The following is a 16,145-nucleotide window of genomic DNA, read 5'->3' on the forward strand; positions in this document are numbered from 1 at the left end:
TGTGAAATGTCTTCTTTCCATCATCCTGATCAGAGAATGCTTAGGTTAGAAGGTTGACAGTGACAGCATAGGAGGGAACAGTAGCTGTAAGATTCTGGAGGGCACACAGAAGCAGGGATTATAAGTAATGAATTAACCTGGTAAAGGTTAACCATGTGAAGATTGCCCTTTTCTTCTGAGGGCAGAGGAAGAGGAATGGAGAAAAAAAGTGGTGACAGGACCTGAATGCCTTCAGAGGAAGTTGGAACAGGCTTTGATTGCCTCCTGTAGCAGAGGGCAAGCTGTCTCACATAGGAGCAGGAAGTTCTGTGGCAGTGGGGAATGGACTGGAACAAGCAAGCTCCCAGATGGTGGCAGAGCTCATGGGCTTCCATGGAGGCAGTAGTGAGGGGTCTCCAAAACAGATGAAAGGTCCAGTTGAGCCTCAGTTTACCTTGTATCTGGGCAAAGGTCATAGACCCCTGTGCTCTGTCATCACGTACTCTTCTCTAGAAGAAAAGCATGCCTTTCCCCTCAGACCTGTATCTCTGCTCCACAAATCTTCAGTTTTGTGATGATTTTCTAAAGGCATTGTTTTATACTGCTTAGAAATGCTTTGTCTGCCTAACACACACTGACGACACCCATTTGTGCTTCTTTAAGCTTTTGAGGATGCAGACCTCAGCTTGGTTCTTCCGTCAGCTCTGTTTGCTGCTGTGGGAACAGCTGGCCAAAGGTGTACGAGCGTGAGGCGGCTGGTGAGTGTGTCCACAAACATGCCTAAGATTGTTTTCCTTCCTTCTTTGAATGCCAACGTGTGTGTGTAGCTGTGTATGCTCTGAGTGTTGTGTAGGTGCCCTCAGAGGGAAAAGGGGTGCATCAGGTCTCCAGGAGCTGGAGTCACAGGTGCTAGGAACCGAACTTGGGACTTTTGGAAGAGCAGCAAGAACTCTGTAGCTGCTAAGCCATCTCTCCTGCTTTCTAAACACTTCAGTGTAATGAATTCTGGCTGGAAGGAGTCAGAAGTGCTGCTAGGAAAATATATTCCTTACATTTTGAGTGGCAAATGTGTGGTTTTCCTCCACTCCTGTAATGTTGAGAGATGCTAACCTCCCCTAAGCTGCAGTGGGCTCACAACCAGTTTGTAGAAGCTGGACTCAGAGGTGATACCAGCTTTGAGTCAGACTCCATGGTGAACATAGGCTAAGATCAGTGTCTTTTAGGGGATCAGATAAGTTAAATTCTAAAACTTAGCTAAACAGTGGCTTTGTGTTTTTAGAAACATTTCAAATATTTTAAGTTTGGGCGTCAAGTCTCAGATTTGACTGAATGTCCTATGGCTTATTGAAAAGCAAATGCTCGTTATGTCCATTCTTTCCGTAGGTGTATGTATGGTTTGAGCTATTGTGGTGATGTGCACCCGGAATCCTAGGACGTGGGAGGTTGAGGTCTGAGAGTCCTTCGAATCCAGGAGTTTGAGTCTAGCCTGGGCGGTGTCTTTAACACACACACACACACACACACACACACACACACACACACCCCTCTGTATAAAGAGGTGTTATTTAGCTTCAGTATGGAAGATGTGGGTAGTTTATCTATATGCTAGATTGAGTTCATTTGTTTGCTTATTAGCTCTTGCTATAGTGAAATACTAGAACTAAATAAGCTTTAGATATCTGACTACCTTTACATTAAAAAGCTGCCATTGAATTACGGAGGGACTGTTTTGTATTAGTTTCTCTCCTTTACAATTATGAGCAGATGGTATTTAAGATTGTCAGAGCAAGATGAAGAATAAATGACAGTATAGTCTTAAAACAGTTTCTTTTTATGTGTATGTATGTGCACCTCATGTGTGCTTGGTACCCACAGAGGCTAGAAGAGGATGTCCAGTCCCTTAGGACTGGAGTTACACACAGTTGTGAGCTGCCATATGAATGCTGGGAACTGAACCCAGTCTTCTGGAAGAGCAGCTGGTTCTCGTAACCTCTGATCTCTCTCTCCAGTCTTGACCTTTCTTATCCTTTGTATATTGTTTCCTGAATTAAAAAAAATTCAGATATGATAGATTTATAATTTAACTTGCTCGCATATACATTAAATTACATCAATCATGCAAACCAAAAAAGAAACAAAGATTTTTAGAAGTAATTACATCCTATAGTCTCAGCACTGGGAAGGCTTAGGTTAGAAGATCGTAAGTTTGAAGCTGCCCTGCCTACATGAAACCTTGTCTCAAACATAAGGTAATCACATGGTAAAATATAAAATTCTAAAAAAGCTAGCCATTTCTCTACCTGACCCACTTTTTAGTCTTGAAGCAAACACATGTAGCTATGCTCTGTATTTAGCGTTAACTATTAAAGAATACAATTCCTAGATTGACTTCCCTGGTGACAGAAATTTATATGGAAAAAAGTTAGAGTACATTATCAGACTTTCCTTGTTACATGGAGACTAACCCAGAGAATGGGAGATTGGGTAGTTTGGTAAGACCACCTCTGCCATGAATATAGCATGAAGTATATTGGTGTCCTACTCTCCTGCTGCTGCCTGGAGACCTTCAAAACCTGAGGCTCAGTGTTTCTGGTGAGGGGGTTTGCTTTGGGGTGTTTTTTGTTTGCTTGCTTGAGACAGGCCCTTGTGTATCCCAGGTTAGCCTCAAGCTTATTGTGTAGCTGAGGATAGCCTTGAACTTCTGACCCTCTTGCCTCTACCTCTCTAATATTGGGCTTATAGGTATGTGATGCACCATGTCTGATGTATGTGTTGCCGAGGGTAAAAGCCAGGGTCTCCTGAATGCTAAGTGAACTTATCATCAACTAAGGTGCATTCCCAGCCTTGGTTCATGGCTTTATTTCAACGTCTATGTAGAAGGGAAGATTTATGCTCACATAGTTAATATTAAAATTAGAAAATACATAATTAAAAGCACAGTCTTAGTTTGTTTTCAGAGACTACAGTATTTGAGTAGTTATTAATCAGTACTATTGAAATTATTCACTGTCTTAAGACTTATATATTCATTTTGCTGTTCCTCTGAATGTTTGATCTTCAGTTTTTGCATGAAAGCATCCATAAGGAAGTTGTAGAAAGACTGAAAAGCGCCTACTCACAGATCCGTGTTGGGAACCCCTGGGACCGTGAGTAGCTGGTTCTTTTAAGAGTTATTCCCTTTGACAGCTGGCGTTACACATATTTCTGACCTAAGTTAGAGGTGCTGGTGGTGCCCTTTTCTGAGAGATCCGAGTGGAATTTGATGCCATGTCTTCCCATGTACTCAACATGTCGGCATGTTGAAGGTTCTGCTTGGATGGGGTTCTGGTTGGATGGGGTGATGGCTGAGCGCTTTCTCTTTTTACTGCTGTTACCCTTCTCAAGTTACCATCATCCTCAGGGAAAGTGTGTAAATGCCTGCCTCCACTGCTGCCTTCCATAGCAACCAGGTTTTTCAGATATAATCGTGTCAGGCACGGTGGTGCAAGCCTTTAACCATTACTCAGGAGGAGGAAGAGGCAGAACAAGCTGATCTTGTGAGTTTGAGGCTAGCCTGGTCTACACAGTAAGTTCTATACCAGCTAGGGCTACATAGTGATATCCCATATATATATATATATATATATATATATATATATATATATTTTAAATGGGGATGTTGGGCCTGGAATGATGGCTCAAGGTTAACAAGAGCACATACTACTCTTGCAGAGAACTGGAGTAATGGATTCCCAGCACCCAAATCAGGCGATTCACAACAGTCTTTTTCAGGATTTGGGGTTGAGACAATGTCTCATAGTGTAGTCCTGGCTGGCCTTGAAATCAGAGATCTACTTGCCTCTGTGTCGTAAGTGCTGGGATTAAAGACATGCACCAACATGTCCAGCTTTACAACCATCTTCTAACTCCAGCTTCAGGGGTTTGAGGCCTCTGGGACTCTGCAGGCACCTATGCTCATGTCCCCCCCCCCCCCCGCACACACACAAAGAAACATACACGTAACTAAAAATAAAAATAAGTGAAAAAATAGAATTCACCCTTCTGCTTGCGACACTGCAGTGATGACACTGTGCTTAGACTGAAAACCACATTCCTGCTGGTCATGGTGGTGCATGCCTTTGATCCCAGCACTTGGGAGGGAGCAGAGGGAAGCGGATTTCTATGAGTTCGAGGCCACCTGTTCTACAAAGGGAGTCCAGGACAGCGTAGGCTACACACGGGGAAGCCCTGTCTCAGAAACAAAACAAAACAAAGAGTCAAGATTCCTTCTGAGGCATATCCCCAGGCTTTCTGGTATAGACTCATGTGCACTTGGCCCCTTGCTCCTGGGGCTCCCGTTTGGCCAACTTTCCGTTGTTTTCAAGCATTCCAGGCTCTTTGCTGCTATTCTCTCTGCTAGAACTACTCTTTCTCCAGGACTTCCTGAGGCTGACTGCTACGTCCTTGCAGGGGCCTGACTTCCCCTCTGGTTATTTCAATGCTCTAGTTTCTGGCAACTGGTCAGTGTACCTTACTGAACTGCACAGTAGCCACAGAGATTGTGATGGTCTCCAAGAGCGGGCGCGCTGTCATGAACCACTGCTCCTGTGGGTTTAGAGCATCACTTGGATTGACAGCCATTCCTCTAATGTAGGGGTTGACAAGCACATTTGGCTTGCTATCTGTTTATATCTACCCCACGGCCGCATCTTCTCACTTGCATGTTGTGGATGGGAGCTTTTGGACTACAAAGATGGAGCTGAGCCGTTGTGCTGGAGACCGCATACTTGGAACAAAGCATGAGAAACAGAAAAAGTTACTGGTTCCTGCTCTCCACTGAGGGTATAGGAAGGAGGGCTATCCTGTTAATCTGTAAAGTCCTAACCTAATAAAATGATGTTACTGAAGGCAAAGTGAAGAGCATCCCTTTTCTCTTCTCAGCAAACATTCTCTATGGACCACTCCATACCAAACAGGCAGTGAATTTATTTCTTGAAGCCGTGGAGGAAGTGAAGAAAGAAGGAGGCACAGTGGCCTATGGGGGCAAGGTAATGAAAGCTGTGGGTGGGCAGCGACAGCCTTGTTCCTTTCTTTTGAGCACAAACGGATCACTGAGAAAAACTGGTGAAGGGTCCCAGGTGGCCACTTCTCTTCTCCCCATCTCTGTTACAAGGGGAAACGGGTTTTGAAGAATGGTGGCAGAAAAGGCATGAGACACTGAGGAAACTCAGTCATAGTTGCTCCTGAGTTAGTCCCTAGGACTTTAGATGGCAGGGATCCTGAGGTGGTATAACCTAAGTCTGTATTCAGAGCAGTTAGAATTCATGTTTCCTGGTTATTTGAGATCATTAAGGAGAGGAATCACAAAAATACATCTGTTATTATCAGCACTTGAGAACTGCATTTTTGTTGTAATTTGAGACATGGTCTTATCATGGAACCCCGGGTGACCTGGAACTCAGATTCACTTGCCTTGCCTCTCTTGAGTGATGGGATTAAAGGCAGGTTTCATCCTACCCACTGAGAACTACATCCATTTTTAGTTCTTTCAATCTATAGCCAAGGCTTTTGCTTCATGGATTTGCTGCCTTCGTTTGTGCAAAAGGCTATTAATTATTAGATTAATAAGTTAGATAGTTTATTGCCTGTTTAGTTTCATTTAATTTTAAACTTGTGGAGACCTAATTCCTGCAAGGCAGTCTGACGGCAAACTTTTCCTCCAGAGTGGAGACACATCCAGCTGGACACTGTGTGGGTGTAGATTTGTGCACTTTTTTCTTATATTGGGCTTCCTGTAAATAATTTAACCCGACCGTTACAGAAACAGGGTCCACCCTTGTGTGAGGCTTACCTGAGTTTGTGGTTCAGGCGGCCTGTGGGGAACAGCTGGGGCTGGAGGCACAGTGTAGAGTGCAGGGTTGGTGTGGAGCTTGGAGGGTGAGAGTGCTTCATGAGAAAAGACAGTTGTCCACCAAGCGGAGAGGTGTAAGCTCACTTGTATGGAGACTGCTTACAGAAGTGTCCATTTGGAGTTTTCCATAATGTATATGGATTTCCTGGGCTTGTATAACGAAGTGCCAGAGACTGGTCTGGAAACACTGAAAGTTGATGTTGGAGACCATTACTACAATGCTGCCGGAGTTGGGTTCTGATGAAGTCTCTCTGGGTTGTGGATGAGTTCCCACATGCCATCTGGGGAGAGGACAGGAGACACTGGTCCTACTCTGAGGACTTCATTTATTAACGACTAATAACTACCCTGAAGATCGTATGTCCAGATGCCATCATTCTGAGCACTGGGCAGTATTTGAGTTTGGGTAGGACACTATATGGGTACAGGTTGTCTATTTAAACTAAAGATAAACATTTCAGCAGCCTGGGCTGCCAAGTAATGTTATAGTGGCGCACAGCATGGTTTTCCTCTCTGAACTTTTCTTCTGGTCTCTCTCTGACCAAGAGCTAATAGAGTGCTGCATGGTAGAAGTAACTTTTCTCCTCGTAAATGTAGGCAAGGATGCTGTCCTCTGATTCCTGGAAAAGGATCCATTCTTATTTCATCTTTCCACTTTACAGGTTATGGATCACCCTGGCAATTACGTGGAGCCCACCATTGTGACTGGTCTTGCCCACGATGCGCCCATTGTGCACAAGGAGACTTTTGCCCCAATTCTCTACATCTTCAAATTCAAGGTAAAAAAAAATAAAAGATCCAAACCATGAAAGAAACAGAGTTAACCAGCGTTAACTCTTGGTTTCCGGAAATTCTGTGCACTAAAACCACACTTTATGAAATGAGCTTTGGCCCGAGCGCACCGACACCAGTAGCACTAACAGCTCCCAATTTGTGTGCTTTTAGAATGAAGAAGAGGTCTTTGCCTGGAATAATGAAGTGAAGCAGGGACTTTCGAGCAGTATCTTTACCAAGGATTTGGGCAGAATTTTCCGCTGGCTTGGGTATGATGTAGTCTGCTTTGAACATTTATATAAGTGTGATGTGGTGAGTGGTCGTGTTCAGAGCGAGAGCCCTAGCGTCTGGGCTTTGTTCTGCTCTGTCTTTATTTCCCGTGTTGTTTTCACTGTCCCTTTCCTCACACAGACCTAAAGGTTCGGACTGTGGCATTGTGAACGTTAACATTCCTACCAGCGGAGCTGAGATTGGTGGTGCATTTGGTATGTAGAGACTCATTTTTCTTTCTTAAATGCTGCTTTTATTTTGGTTCCAGAGACTGAACCTAGGGTGTCATGTATGCTAGGCCAGCACTCTACCACTGAGCTAGAGGCTCTGTCCTCATTACTCATTTTCCAGACTAAGCCACAAAGGAAGGGTAATGTTCATCCTTAGAAGTTTGTCAAGAAATGGAAACAAGCCGGGAGGTGGTGGTGCATGCCTTTTCCCCAGCAAAGCACTTGGGAGTCAGGCAGGTGGATCTCTGAGTTTGAGGCTAGCCTGGCCTATGGAATGAGCTCCTGGACAGCCAGGACTATAAGAGAAACCCTATCTTGAAAAATGAAAGCCAAAAGAGGAGGGGGGAGGAGAGAGAGAGAGAGAGAGAGCAAAAATGGGAACACAATTTACATTCTGTAATAATCTGTGATCTAACATATATGAAAGAGGATGTGCTCCATCTCAAGTTCTTATGGGGTCTTCATTTTCTTTTAGGTTAGATCAGGGCCTTTAGCCCAAGATATATGACCTGGAAATTCACTATTTTTTTCTAGGCAGGAGATCCTAGGCCCAGAATGGTTAAAAACCTCTACTTCCAGGCCAGGAAACAAGACATTGCACAGTGGGCTTAGGACTTGACCTAGGTGACAGAGAAGGAGGAAAGGACACACAGGCAGAAAAGCTGAGATCTGGTGGAGACACGCAGCAGCAGCCTGGGAGCTCAGTGCATTTATTATATATAGGAGGGGGAGGCAGGTTAGCAAATCTCCATGGAAGGCCCTGTGGGAAGCAGTCTCAGGTTGCAGTCGAGAATGAGGGAGCAGCGGTTGAAACGTTCTCTCACACAGATTTTAGCTAAAGGGCAACTAACTGTTGGTGGACCTGGGGAAGGCCTTGTCATTGGAGTCTTTGGTATGTATGTGCTCATGTCAACAGTATGCATTCACTCAGGACTTTATCTGCTCCTCATACTGTATGTTCAACATCTTATCTTTTCATTAGTTGAAATACTAAATCATATTCTTCACTGGGCTCCATTCTTTTTTTCTATTAATAAGCTGTGAATTACTAAGCTGGGCACTGTGGCACACACCTGTAATCCCAGCGCTTCAAGAGGCAGAGGCAGATGGATCTCTGTGAGTTTGAGGCCAGCCTGGTGTACAAAGCAAGTCCAGGACAGCCAAAGGCTACACAGAGAAATCCTGTCTCAAAAACCAAAAGCAAACAAAGAAAAAGCTGTGAGTTCCTGATATTTAGTGGTAGTTTTTGTTTGCTTTTTGCATGTAATAAGAATTCTTAATGGGGCCAGCAGATGGCTTAGTGGGTAAGGGTGCTTGCCATCAGGCCTGAGAGAGTGTGTGGAACCTCCACATGGTGGAAGGAATGAACGGACTCCTGAAGGTAGTTGTCTTCTTGACTCTACACTCATACTGTGGCACGAACACTCATGAACACACACACAAATCAATGTAATAAAAAACACACACACACACAAACAACAACAAAAAAAGCAAGTCAGCTCTATGCTGAGGCAGAAGGATTGCCATAAATTTGAGGCCAGCCTGGACTGTGTACCAGGCCAGTAAGACCCAGCCTGAAAAAGAACAACAAAAACCCAAACAAAATACAAACTGTAGTAAAAATTAGTTGCCTCTCAGAGCTTCTCTACCTTCCTACCCACCAAGCTATATGGTCACACACACACATCAAACAAGCAGAAGACAAAAAAACGCCAAAACTAAATAAAAATTCCCCAAAGCCCCAAGGAATTCTCTTTGTTTTTGCTAACTACTCCTGAGCATGGGGCCTGATGTGAAGTCTGATAGATATGGGTATTGACACACTCTTGATAAAAATGGATTTTCACTTTGTTATCAGCAATCGCTTGCAAACAGCTTCTTGGTCAGAGACAGGCCCCTGACTTCATGTCCCCATTTTGGAGCAGGATCCCATCTGGCTTGAACCCGTAGAAGTTCTGTGTGTATTGCCACAGCCTCTTTGTTCATGTGTCCAATCAGTTCTGTTGTATTTGGAAGACACTTTGCTTGGGCTCATCCACCACGCCTGGCTCTTGCAGTCTTTCTGCTTCCTCTTCTGCGTAGACGTCTGAGCCTTCAGGAAAGGGGGTTGATGACATCCCTTGATGACATCCCCGAGTGCTCCAAAGTCTCTTGCTCTCTGCACATTGTTCGGTTGTGGGTCTCTGTGTTGATTTCCTTCTTTTTTTATTTTTAAAGATTTATTTTCTGTCTATGAGGATTTGCATATATACATGAGCACCACTCATGTGCCTGTTGCCTGCAGGGCCCATAAAGAGGGCCCCGGGTACCCTGGAACTGGAGTTAGAGCTGCATGTGGATGCTGAGAACTGAACCTGGGTCCTATGTGAGGGTAGCCGGCGCTCTCAACCATTGAGCCATCTCTGCAGCTGCCATTGCCACCCCTCTTCCTTCTTCTCTTCCATTTTCTTTTGCTTTTGGGGGGGGATGAGGGGACCCTCCATTTCAAATATCCCAGGCTGAAATCATTGTTCTCCTGCCTCAGTCTCTGAGGGTGAGGGATTATGGGCATGTTTTACCCTAGCGGTGGTCTGTGGTGATCTGATAGATCCGGCGTTGTCTGAGAGCCCACTGGGAAAGGCAGGTGTGAGATGACCTTTCATTTCTCTAGGAGGAGAGAAGCACACCGGCGGTGGCAGGGAGTCGGGCAGTGATGCCTGGAAGCAGTACATGCGAAGATCCACGTGGTAAGGTCGGGCTCCTCAGAACCATTCGGTCTTGAGGCCCTTGGGAATGGGCTGTTGTGCTCCCGTCTCCGCATTTTGTCTCTGCTCAGTTTTTTCTGCTGATGGTACTATTCAGCTCTTCTCTTCAGCTGCCTTCTTTGTGAGCCCACATGCTACACTACAGGTTAAGCATCACCAATCCCCAAATCTGAAAAACTGCATTGGCCTGACCTGACACAGCTGGTCATGTGATGAGTGGCAGTCGAAATGGAGGCATCACTAGGGATGTGTGTACAGAGGTACAGGAAACAGGAAGGACTTCATGTTGAGACTTGGGTCCCATCTTTAAGCTGTCTCCTGTCAATGCACATATTCCCAACTCCACACATTTTCAGTGAAAGCCACTCACCCCCAATTGTCCCTTCCAGCCTCCCTGTCTAGCGTCGCAACTGACTGAAATTTCCTTGTTGGATTCTACCCACAGGTGGGCTAGGGTAGGAAGGAGTGGGGCATGAGGTTACTTAGCCCAAGAAGGTAGAAGGAGCCATCCTTTCCATTTCTTCTGTGGTAGAGGTCTTTTGCTTAGTGGAGCAGAGAGGAGCATGGGGGTTTGGCCTACAAGCTTAGGGATGGGGTGGGGGGCCTAGCTTGGAAGTATGGGCAAGACTCTAGAGGCCAAGTTATTAGGCTGAGGAAGCCGGCTTCTGGACATGCTGTTTCAGAATTGTTTTACCTTTATTATTTTCTCTTGGAGCCCATTGACTCAGGGTACTTTTCCTCTCAGCAGACTAGTTTGTTAAAAGTAAAAAAACAAAACAAAAAACCACTTTAAAAATTACTATTTCTTACCAAAGTGAGAATACTTGCATTTTCCCTGATAATTCAGGACAAGTTACTGAGAAAGAATGTTACCCCACCCATGTTCTTGTGTTAGGATCAAGAGAAAAACCATGGGTAACAGCTGATAGGCATCGCCCAGCAATGTGCTGCCCTCCTGTTCTCTCTTCTGAGGAATCACACTGACATTTTCTCTATGGATGTTTGCTTTTACATCTCATAAGTTGTTAATGTAAATGGACCTCTGTAATGTTGTGAAAGTATTCTGTATTATGTATGCATTTCCGTTCATCCAATTCTTTCTTCCCCAGTACCATCAACTACAGCAAGTCCCTTCCTCTGGCTCAAGGAATCAAGTTTCAGTGATGTCGCTTCTATCAGGTGTCACTTAGCCATTCCTGCGGCTGCTCTGAAGAAGCCCAAGAAAACCTCGGTTTGCCCTGAATAAATGATCGTTTTGCATACAACACTAATCTCCAGTGATCCCTGAACCCTGACTAAATCAAGATACTCATTTTTTAAAAATTCAAGATTAAATATTCACAACTTAGACTCATTTAGCAAAAGATAGGTTTGCTGAGTTTTTATGTTACTAATTACTTTTTTGCCTACAGTTAATCATTTATTAAGTTCATGTCATCATAGGAGGTTGGGGATGTGGAAAATGGGATTGAGAGGAAGAAGAGTCTTTGCCGTAGAGAGATGAACTCTGTCTTCTGAGTAGTGCTGATTACGCATGATTCCCTCTGGCAGGGGCTGAAGGGGTGAGGTACCTCTCAGATGCCTGGGACCGCAGCACACTTCTGTGCACAAGACTTGGGGTGTTCCACCTGACAGAGGGTCATTGTTGGCTGAGATGGGGGATTTAACTAAGTTGTGAATGGTTGCCTGGCATGTGTGAAGTCCTGGGTCCAAATCCTGGCACTGCAACAACAAACATGCTCTAAAGACAAAGGGTGTCCGCACCCATTTATGACTGCTCATGACTGCATCAACTGGAAGGAAATGTGTGGGGGCCGATAACCTGCTGGGAATCCCGGGACCGAAGTTGGTCGTGAAAGCACACATGGATGTCCCGAGTGGCCTCAGACCATATATGCCAGAGCCGCAGTCTTTGGCGGCTGCTCATGGGTTTCTTCTCAACCTAAGTGCTCACAGGCCACTCAGGGAAGGTCACTGCTGAGGGTCTTAGGCCGAAGAGGCACCTGTTCTCCTGTGCTGCTGTCACTCTAGGCAGAGTGCACAGCCACTACTCCGCCTTCTGTCACATTGGGCCCACGTAGAAACCTTTGGGGAATGAAACATTTATAGCCATTGTGGTGTGGAAAGATTTGGACAATAGTGAAGAATTTGGGGGACTGATTTCAGTGTGGGGAAGAAGCAGGTGGAACACTAATATACTAGTAATTAATGATATAAATCCATATTAAATTTATAGTAGGTTTGACTAAAAATTAAAGGGGCTGGAAATATAGCTCAGGTAGACTGCTTGCCATCAAAGCCTGGGTTTCCATCTCCAGCACTGCGTTAATTAATATTACTTAAATTTAAGTCAGGTCTGTTATAAAGGTGTAAATGTGTGTTCACACAGCTCCATTGTCACCCATGAGTAGCATCAACTTAAGCATGTCCTTGCCATTACTGTAGGAACCAAGCAAGATGCTGATGACGGGCCTAAGAGGATGTGGGCAAGAGTGAGGATGGGGGAAAGCAGACATTCTTGTGGAAAAATCGACAGTGCTCAGGTTTACTAAGAAATGAATGTGGCCTGTTAGGGTCTGGAAGTGGATTCAGAATCATTGCTATGATCACGAAGACACAGCTCTCTTTCATTACACGGAATGCAGTGAGCTGGCCAGTTCCCACTGCCTGCTTTAGAACTAATTTTTTATCTTGAGTCAGGGGTTTTTTTTTGTTTTATTTTGGCCAGACACCCTGAGAGCTGGGATGATAGGTGTGTGTCACCACCCAGCTTTTTTCTATAAAGCAACAATGTGTGATTTTGAAAAAACTTAGAGGAAAATTGATGTCGGAGAATCGGGAAATTGGGATGTAGTCTTCACACCAGCATTCAAGAGATCCGAGGGTCTCAGGCCGTCCTTCGAAACGGGAGACCGCGTCAAGATGAACACAACAAAAACGCAATTCTTGCCGGGTGTGGTGGTGCATGCCTGTAATCCCAGCGCTCAGGGGGGTAGAGGCAGGTGAAGCGTTATGAGTTCGAGGCCAGCCTGGTCTCCAAAGTGAATCCAGGACAGCCAAGGCTACACAGAGAAACCCTGTCTTGGGGGGAAAAAAAACAGATCAGCCTGATCTGAGTGAGTTCAGGCTGGCCTTGAACTCGGATCCACCTGCCTGTGCTCCCAAATCCTGGGACTAGAAGTCTGCTGGTACTCATTGTGTTCAACAGACGTTACACTTCAGTTACATGCCACTGTGATGATGTGGCCGCATGTGACACTGACGTTCATGCACAGCGTTTAGAAGGTAATGGGGAGCTAGAATCTTGGCCAGGACTGATTCTGAAAGGTTCCTTTGAAACTTCGTAATTTTTATGTATTTCTATTACAGGGTTTTTTGCTAAAATGTTTTTATTAAACCTTTTGCTTTTAAGTTGTCCTTGGTTGTTTTCTTTTTTTTTAAACTGGTTTAAGAAATAAAGATTACCTACAAATGTGTGTGTGTATATGTATATGCGTATGTATGTAAATGTGTAGGTGCACGTGATGGTTCTCCACCTTACATACTGAGACTAGATCCATCTAGTCTCCATAGCCAACTGGAAACACCCTGTCTAATCCTTAGGAGCTGCTGGGATTACAGGCAGTTGCCATGCCTACCAGATGTCTGTGTGAGCGAGTGTTGGGGCTCCAAACTCGGTCCTCAGTTGTGTGGTAAGTGCTTTGTCTGCTGCACCATCTTTCCAGCCCTGCCCATTAATTTATCATATTTATATGTGACTGGGTCTTTTGCCTAGATGTACATCTGTACCTACCAGAAGACTGTGCTGGAACCCCAGGATGAATTAGAGTTGTGAGCTGATGTGTGGGTCCTCTGGAAGAGCGGCCAGTGCTCTTAACTGCTGAGCCACCTCTTCGTGCTTAAATGCAGGGTCCAGGCTGGCCTTGGACTCACTGTGTAGCTCACAGTGACCTTGAGCTGCTGCCTCCTCTGGTGCTGGGATTACTAGTGAACAGCACCATGCCAGTTTGATGCAGTAGGGTAGGTAAAAACCCAGGCCTTGAGAGTCTCAGGTGTCATTGTGGTTTTGACCTGTAGGTGTCGCTGTTGCTCAGCCATGTTTGAGCAGGTGTGTTGAGCTGGCTGGATACGCTGCCTTACCTCCTAACACACTTCTCTTAGCTGCACAGATCACCCCAACTTCCGTGGGATAAGACCCAAATACCAGACAGAAACACAATGTTTGTAATTGTGTGTTTCTGCCTTTTAAGTTAAAAAGAAAAAAAGACTACAGCGCTACAAGGATGGCTCAGTGATTCAGAGTGCTTACTGCTCGTTCAGAGGGCCCAAGCAGAGTTCCCAGCACCCACGTGGTGGCTCACAACCGCCTGAGATCCAGCTCCAGGGACTCTGATGTCCTCTTCTGGCCTCCACAGGCTCCTGAACACATACGGTGGATATGAACTCATGCAGGCAAACACAAATCTTTTTTAAAAGGTACAATGCAGTTACACACGGTTATCTGTTATTTGCGTGTTGGGAATAGAATCCAGGTCCTCTGGAGGAGCTGCCAGGGGCTGTTAACCACTGGGCCGTATTTCCAGAACCTTATCTCCCCACCTTTTTGGATGCTTATATATTTTATACTTGACCTTAGACAGAGGACAAATTAGTATTTTTGTGCTTTATTTAAAAATTTAAAGGTCACACGTTTGTTTCGTGTGTGCATATGTATGCACGTATGCCACAGTGCACATGTGGAAAAGGTCAGAGGACAACAGGGATGTGTTTCTCACAGTGATGACTTCACAGTGAGAAGTTACAGCCAACAAAACTGGGGAATTAGTCTATTACTGCTGTGGTTGTTTGGATGAAAATGGCTCACATAGGGCTTTTCTGTTCTGAGGAATGGGGGGGGGGATGAGGGAGGGACGGTGGGGCTGGGAAAAGAGGAGGGAGGGGCCTATGACCAAAATGTAAGTTGAATTAATTAAGAAAAAAAAGGCAAAGAGAATGGCCTCCATAGACTCAGGGATCAGCTTCATTAGAGGTGTGGCCTTGTTGGAGTAGGTGTGGACTTGGAGGAAGTGTGTCATTGGGGGCAGGCTTTGAGATTTCAGAAGCCCAGTGTCACTCTCTTCCCGATGCCTGCTGATCCGGATGTAGAACTCTTGCTGCCATACTTCCTGCCATGATGACAGTGAACTAAACTTTTGAACTGTAAGCCAGCCCCAATTCAATGTTTTCTAGAGTTGCTGTGGTCATGATGTCTCTTCACAGTGATAGACACCCTGACTAAGACAACAGGCCAGGTGACATTTTGAGCCTCTTCCACAACAACAGTTCAGTGGCAATGTCCTGCCTCCAATCACCACTTGGATAGACACTCTATCTAGTAGAATGAAACAGGCAGAACCTTCGTATTATAGAGATGGATTTTAGCCGCGCCCACAGACCAGAGGAAATAAATGGGAAACCGGATTGTTCCCCATTAACTAGCCCAGGTAGAAACCACCCAGCGTAAGCCTGTACCAGGCCCCTGGCTTCTAGTTGCTGTGTTGTATAGCTGAGGATGGCTGGCTGCCATGTCTTTTTCAGTAGATAGAAAGGGCAGAACACAGCCATTCTGTTTCAGAGTGTGTGATCAGACGTGTCTTACGGAACTGCTCATTAGTCAAGAACTCCATGTTGTGTGTTGAGAGGGTGGAGTGGGAATGGGGGAAGTAGCCTTTATCAGGGGCTGGAGTATCTTCCCCACGCAGTCTGTCTGCCAACTGAGGACTCAGTTGCTGCTCTCAGTGCATCTTCTTTTATGGCCCCAGGCTACTGGGGCCCTAGATTTGTGCTATGATTCCCAATAACCAGGCCACACACAACACCAAGAAACTATCTCTCTTCTATGGCACAGTGTCCTCATCTACAAATGTCGGTGGTCCTGTCTACCACACTTCTTCAAGATGTTTGACAGGCCTCCAGACTGTTCTGTGTGGAGCTAGACCTGGGTGGAAACATCCTCCAGGCACTCGCTCAATCAAGAGAGGCTCAGAAGCCTGGACAGGCAGGGTTACCACTGACTCAAGGGTCATTCTTTAAGAAAATAGGGTCTAGAGGAGACTTCATTATCTGGGGTTAGACCTCTGTTACACAGCTCTAGGACTGGGGCCATTAGAGCCAAGTCATCTTCTTGGGGAGAGAGGGTAGGTGTGTTAGGTATGTGGGCCACTAGAGGAACAGCAGGACCCTGGGAGTTGCCTGGAAATGACTGTGGTATCCTTTTCA

The 16,145-nt window shown here is 45.4% G+C and overlaps 1 protein-coding gene across 1 annotated transcript in view; it reads left to right on the plus strand.

Annotated features, from left to right (window-relative positions):
- Aldh7a1 (aldehyde dehydrogenase 7 family member A1) overlaps positions 1–11,152 on the plus strand; it is a 34,495-nt gene extending 23,343 nt beyond the window's left edge. The window contains exons 11-18 of the mRNA XM_021658804.2: positions 643–737; positions 3,041–3,125; positions 4,900–5,006; positions 6,532–6,648; positions 6,815–6,912; positions 7,055–7,128; positions 9,794–9,869; positions 10,997–11,152. Of these exons, the coding sequence (XP_021514479.1) occupies positions 643–737; positions 3,041–3,125; positions 4,900–5,006; positions 6,532–6,648; positions 6,815–6,912; positions 7,055–7,128; positions 9,794–9,869; positions 10,997–11,051 (707 nt within the window). The 3' untranslated portion in view covers positions 11,052–11,152. The remainder of the gene's footprint in view (positions 1–642; positions 738–3,040; positions 3,126–4,899; positions 5,007–6,531; positions 6,649–6,814; positions 6,913–7,054; positions 7,129–9,793; positions 9,870–10,996) is intronic.
- Positions 11,153–16,145: the final 4,993 nt, after the last annotated feature.

The sequence above is a fragment of the Meriones unguiculatus genome, chromosome 2, assembly GCF_030254825.1.
Source record: "Meriones unguiculatus strain TT.TT164.6M chromosome 2, Bangor_MerUng_6.1, whole genome shotgun sequence".
In the NCBI taxonomy this organism is placed as follows: domain Eukaryota; kingdom Metazoa; phylum Chordata; class Mammalia; order Rodentia; family Muridae; genus Meriones; species Meriones unguiculatus.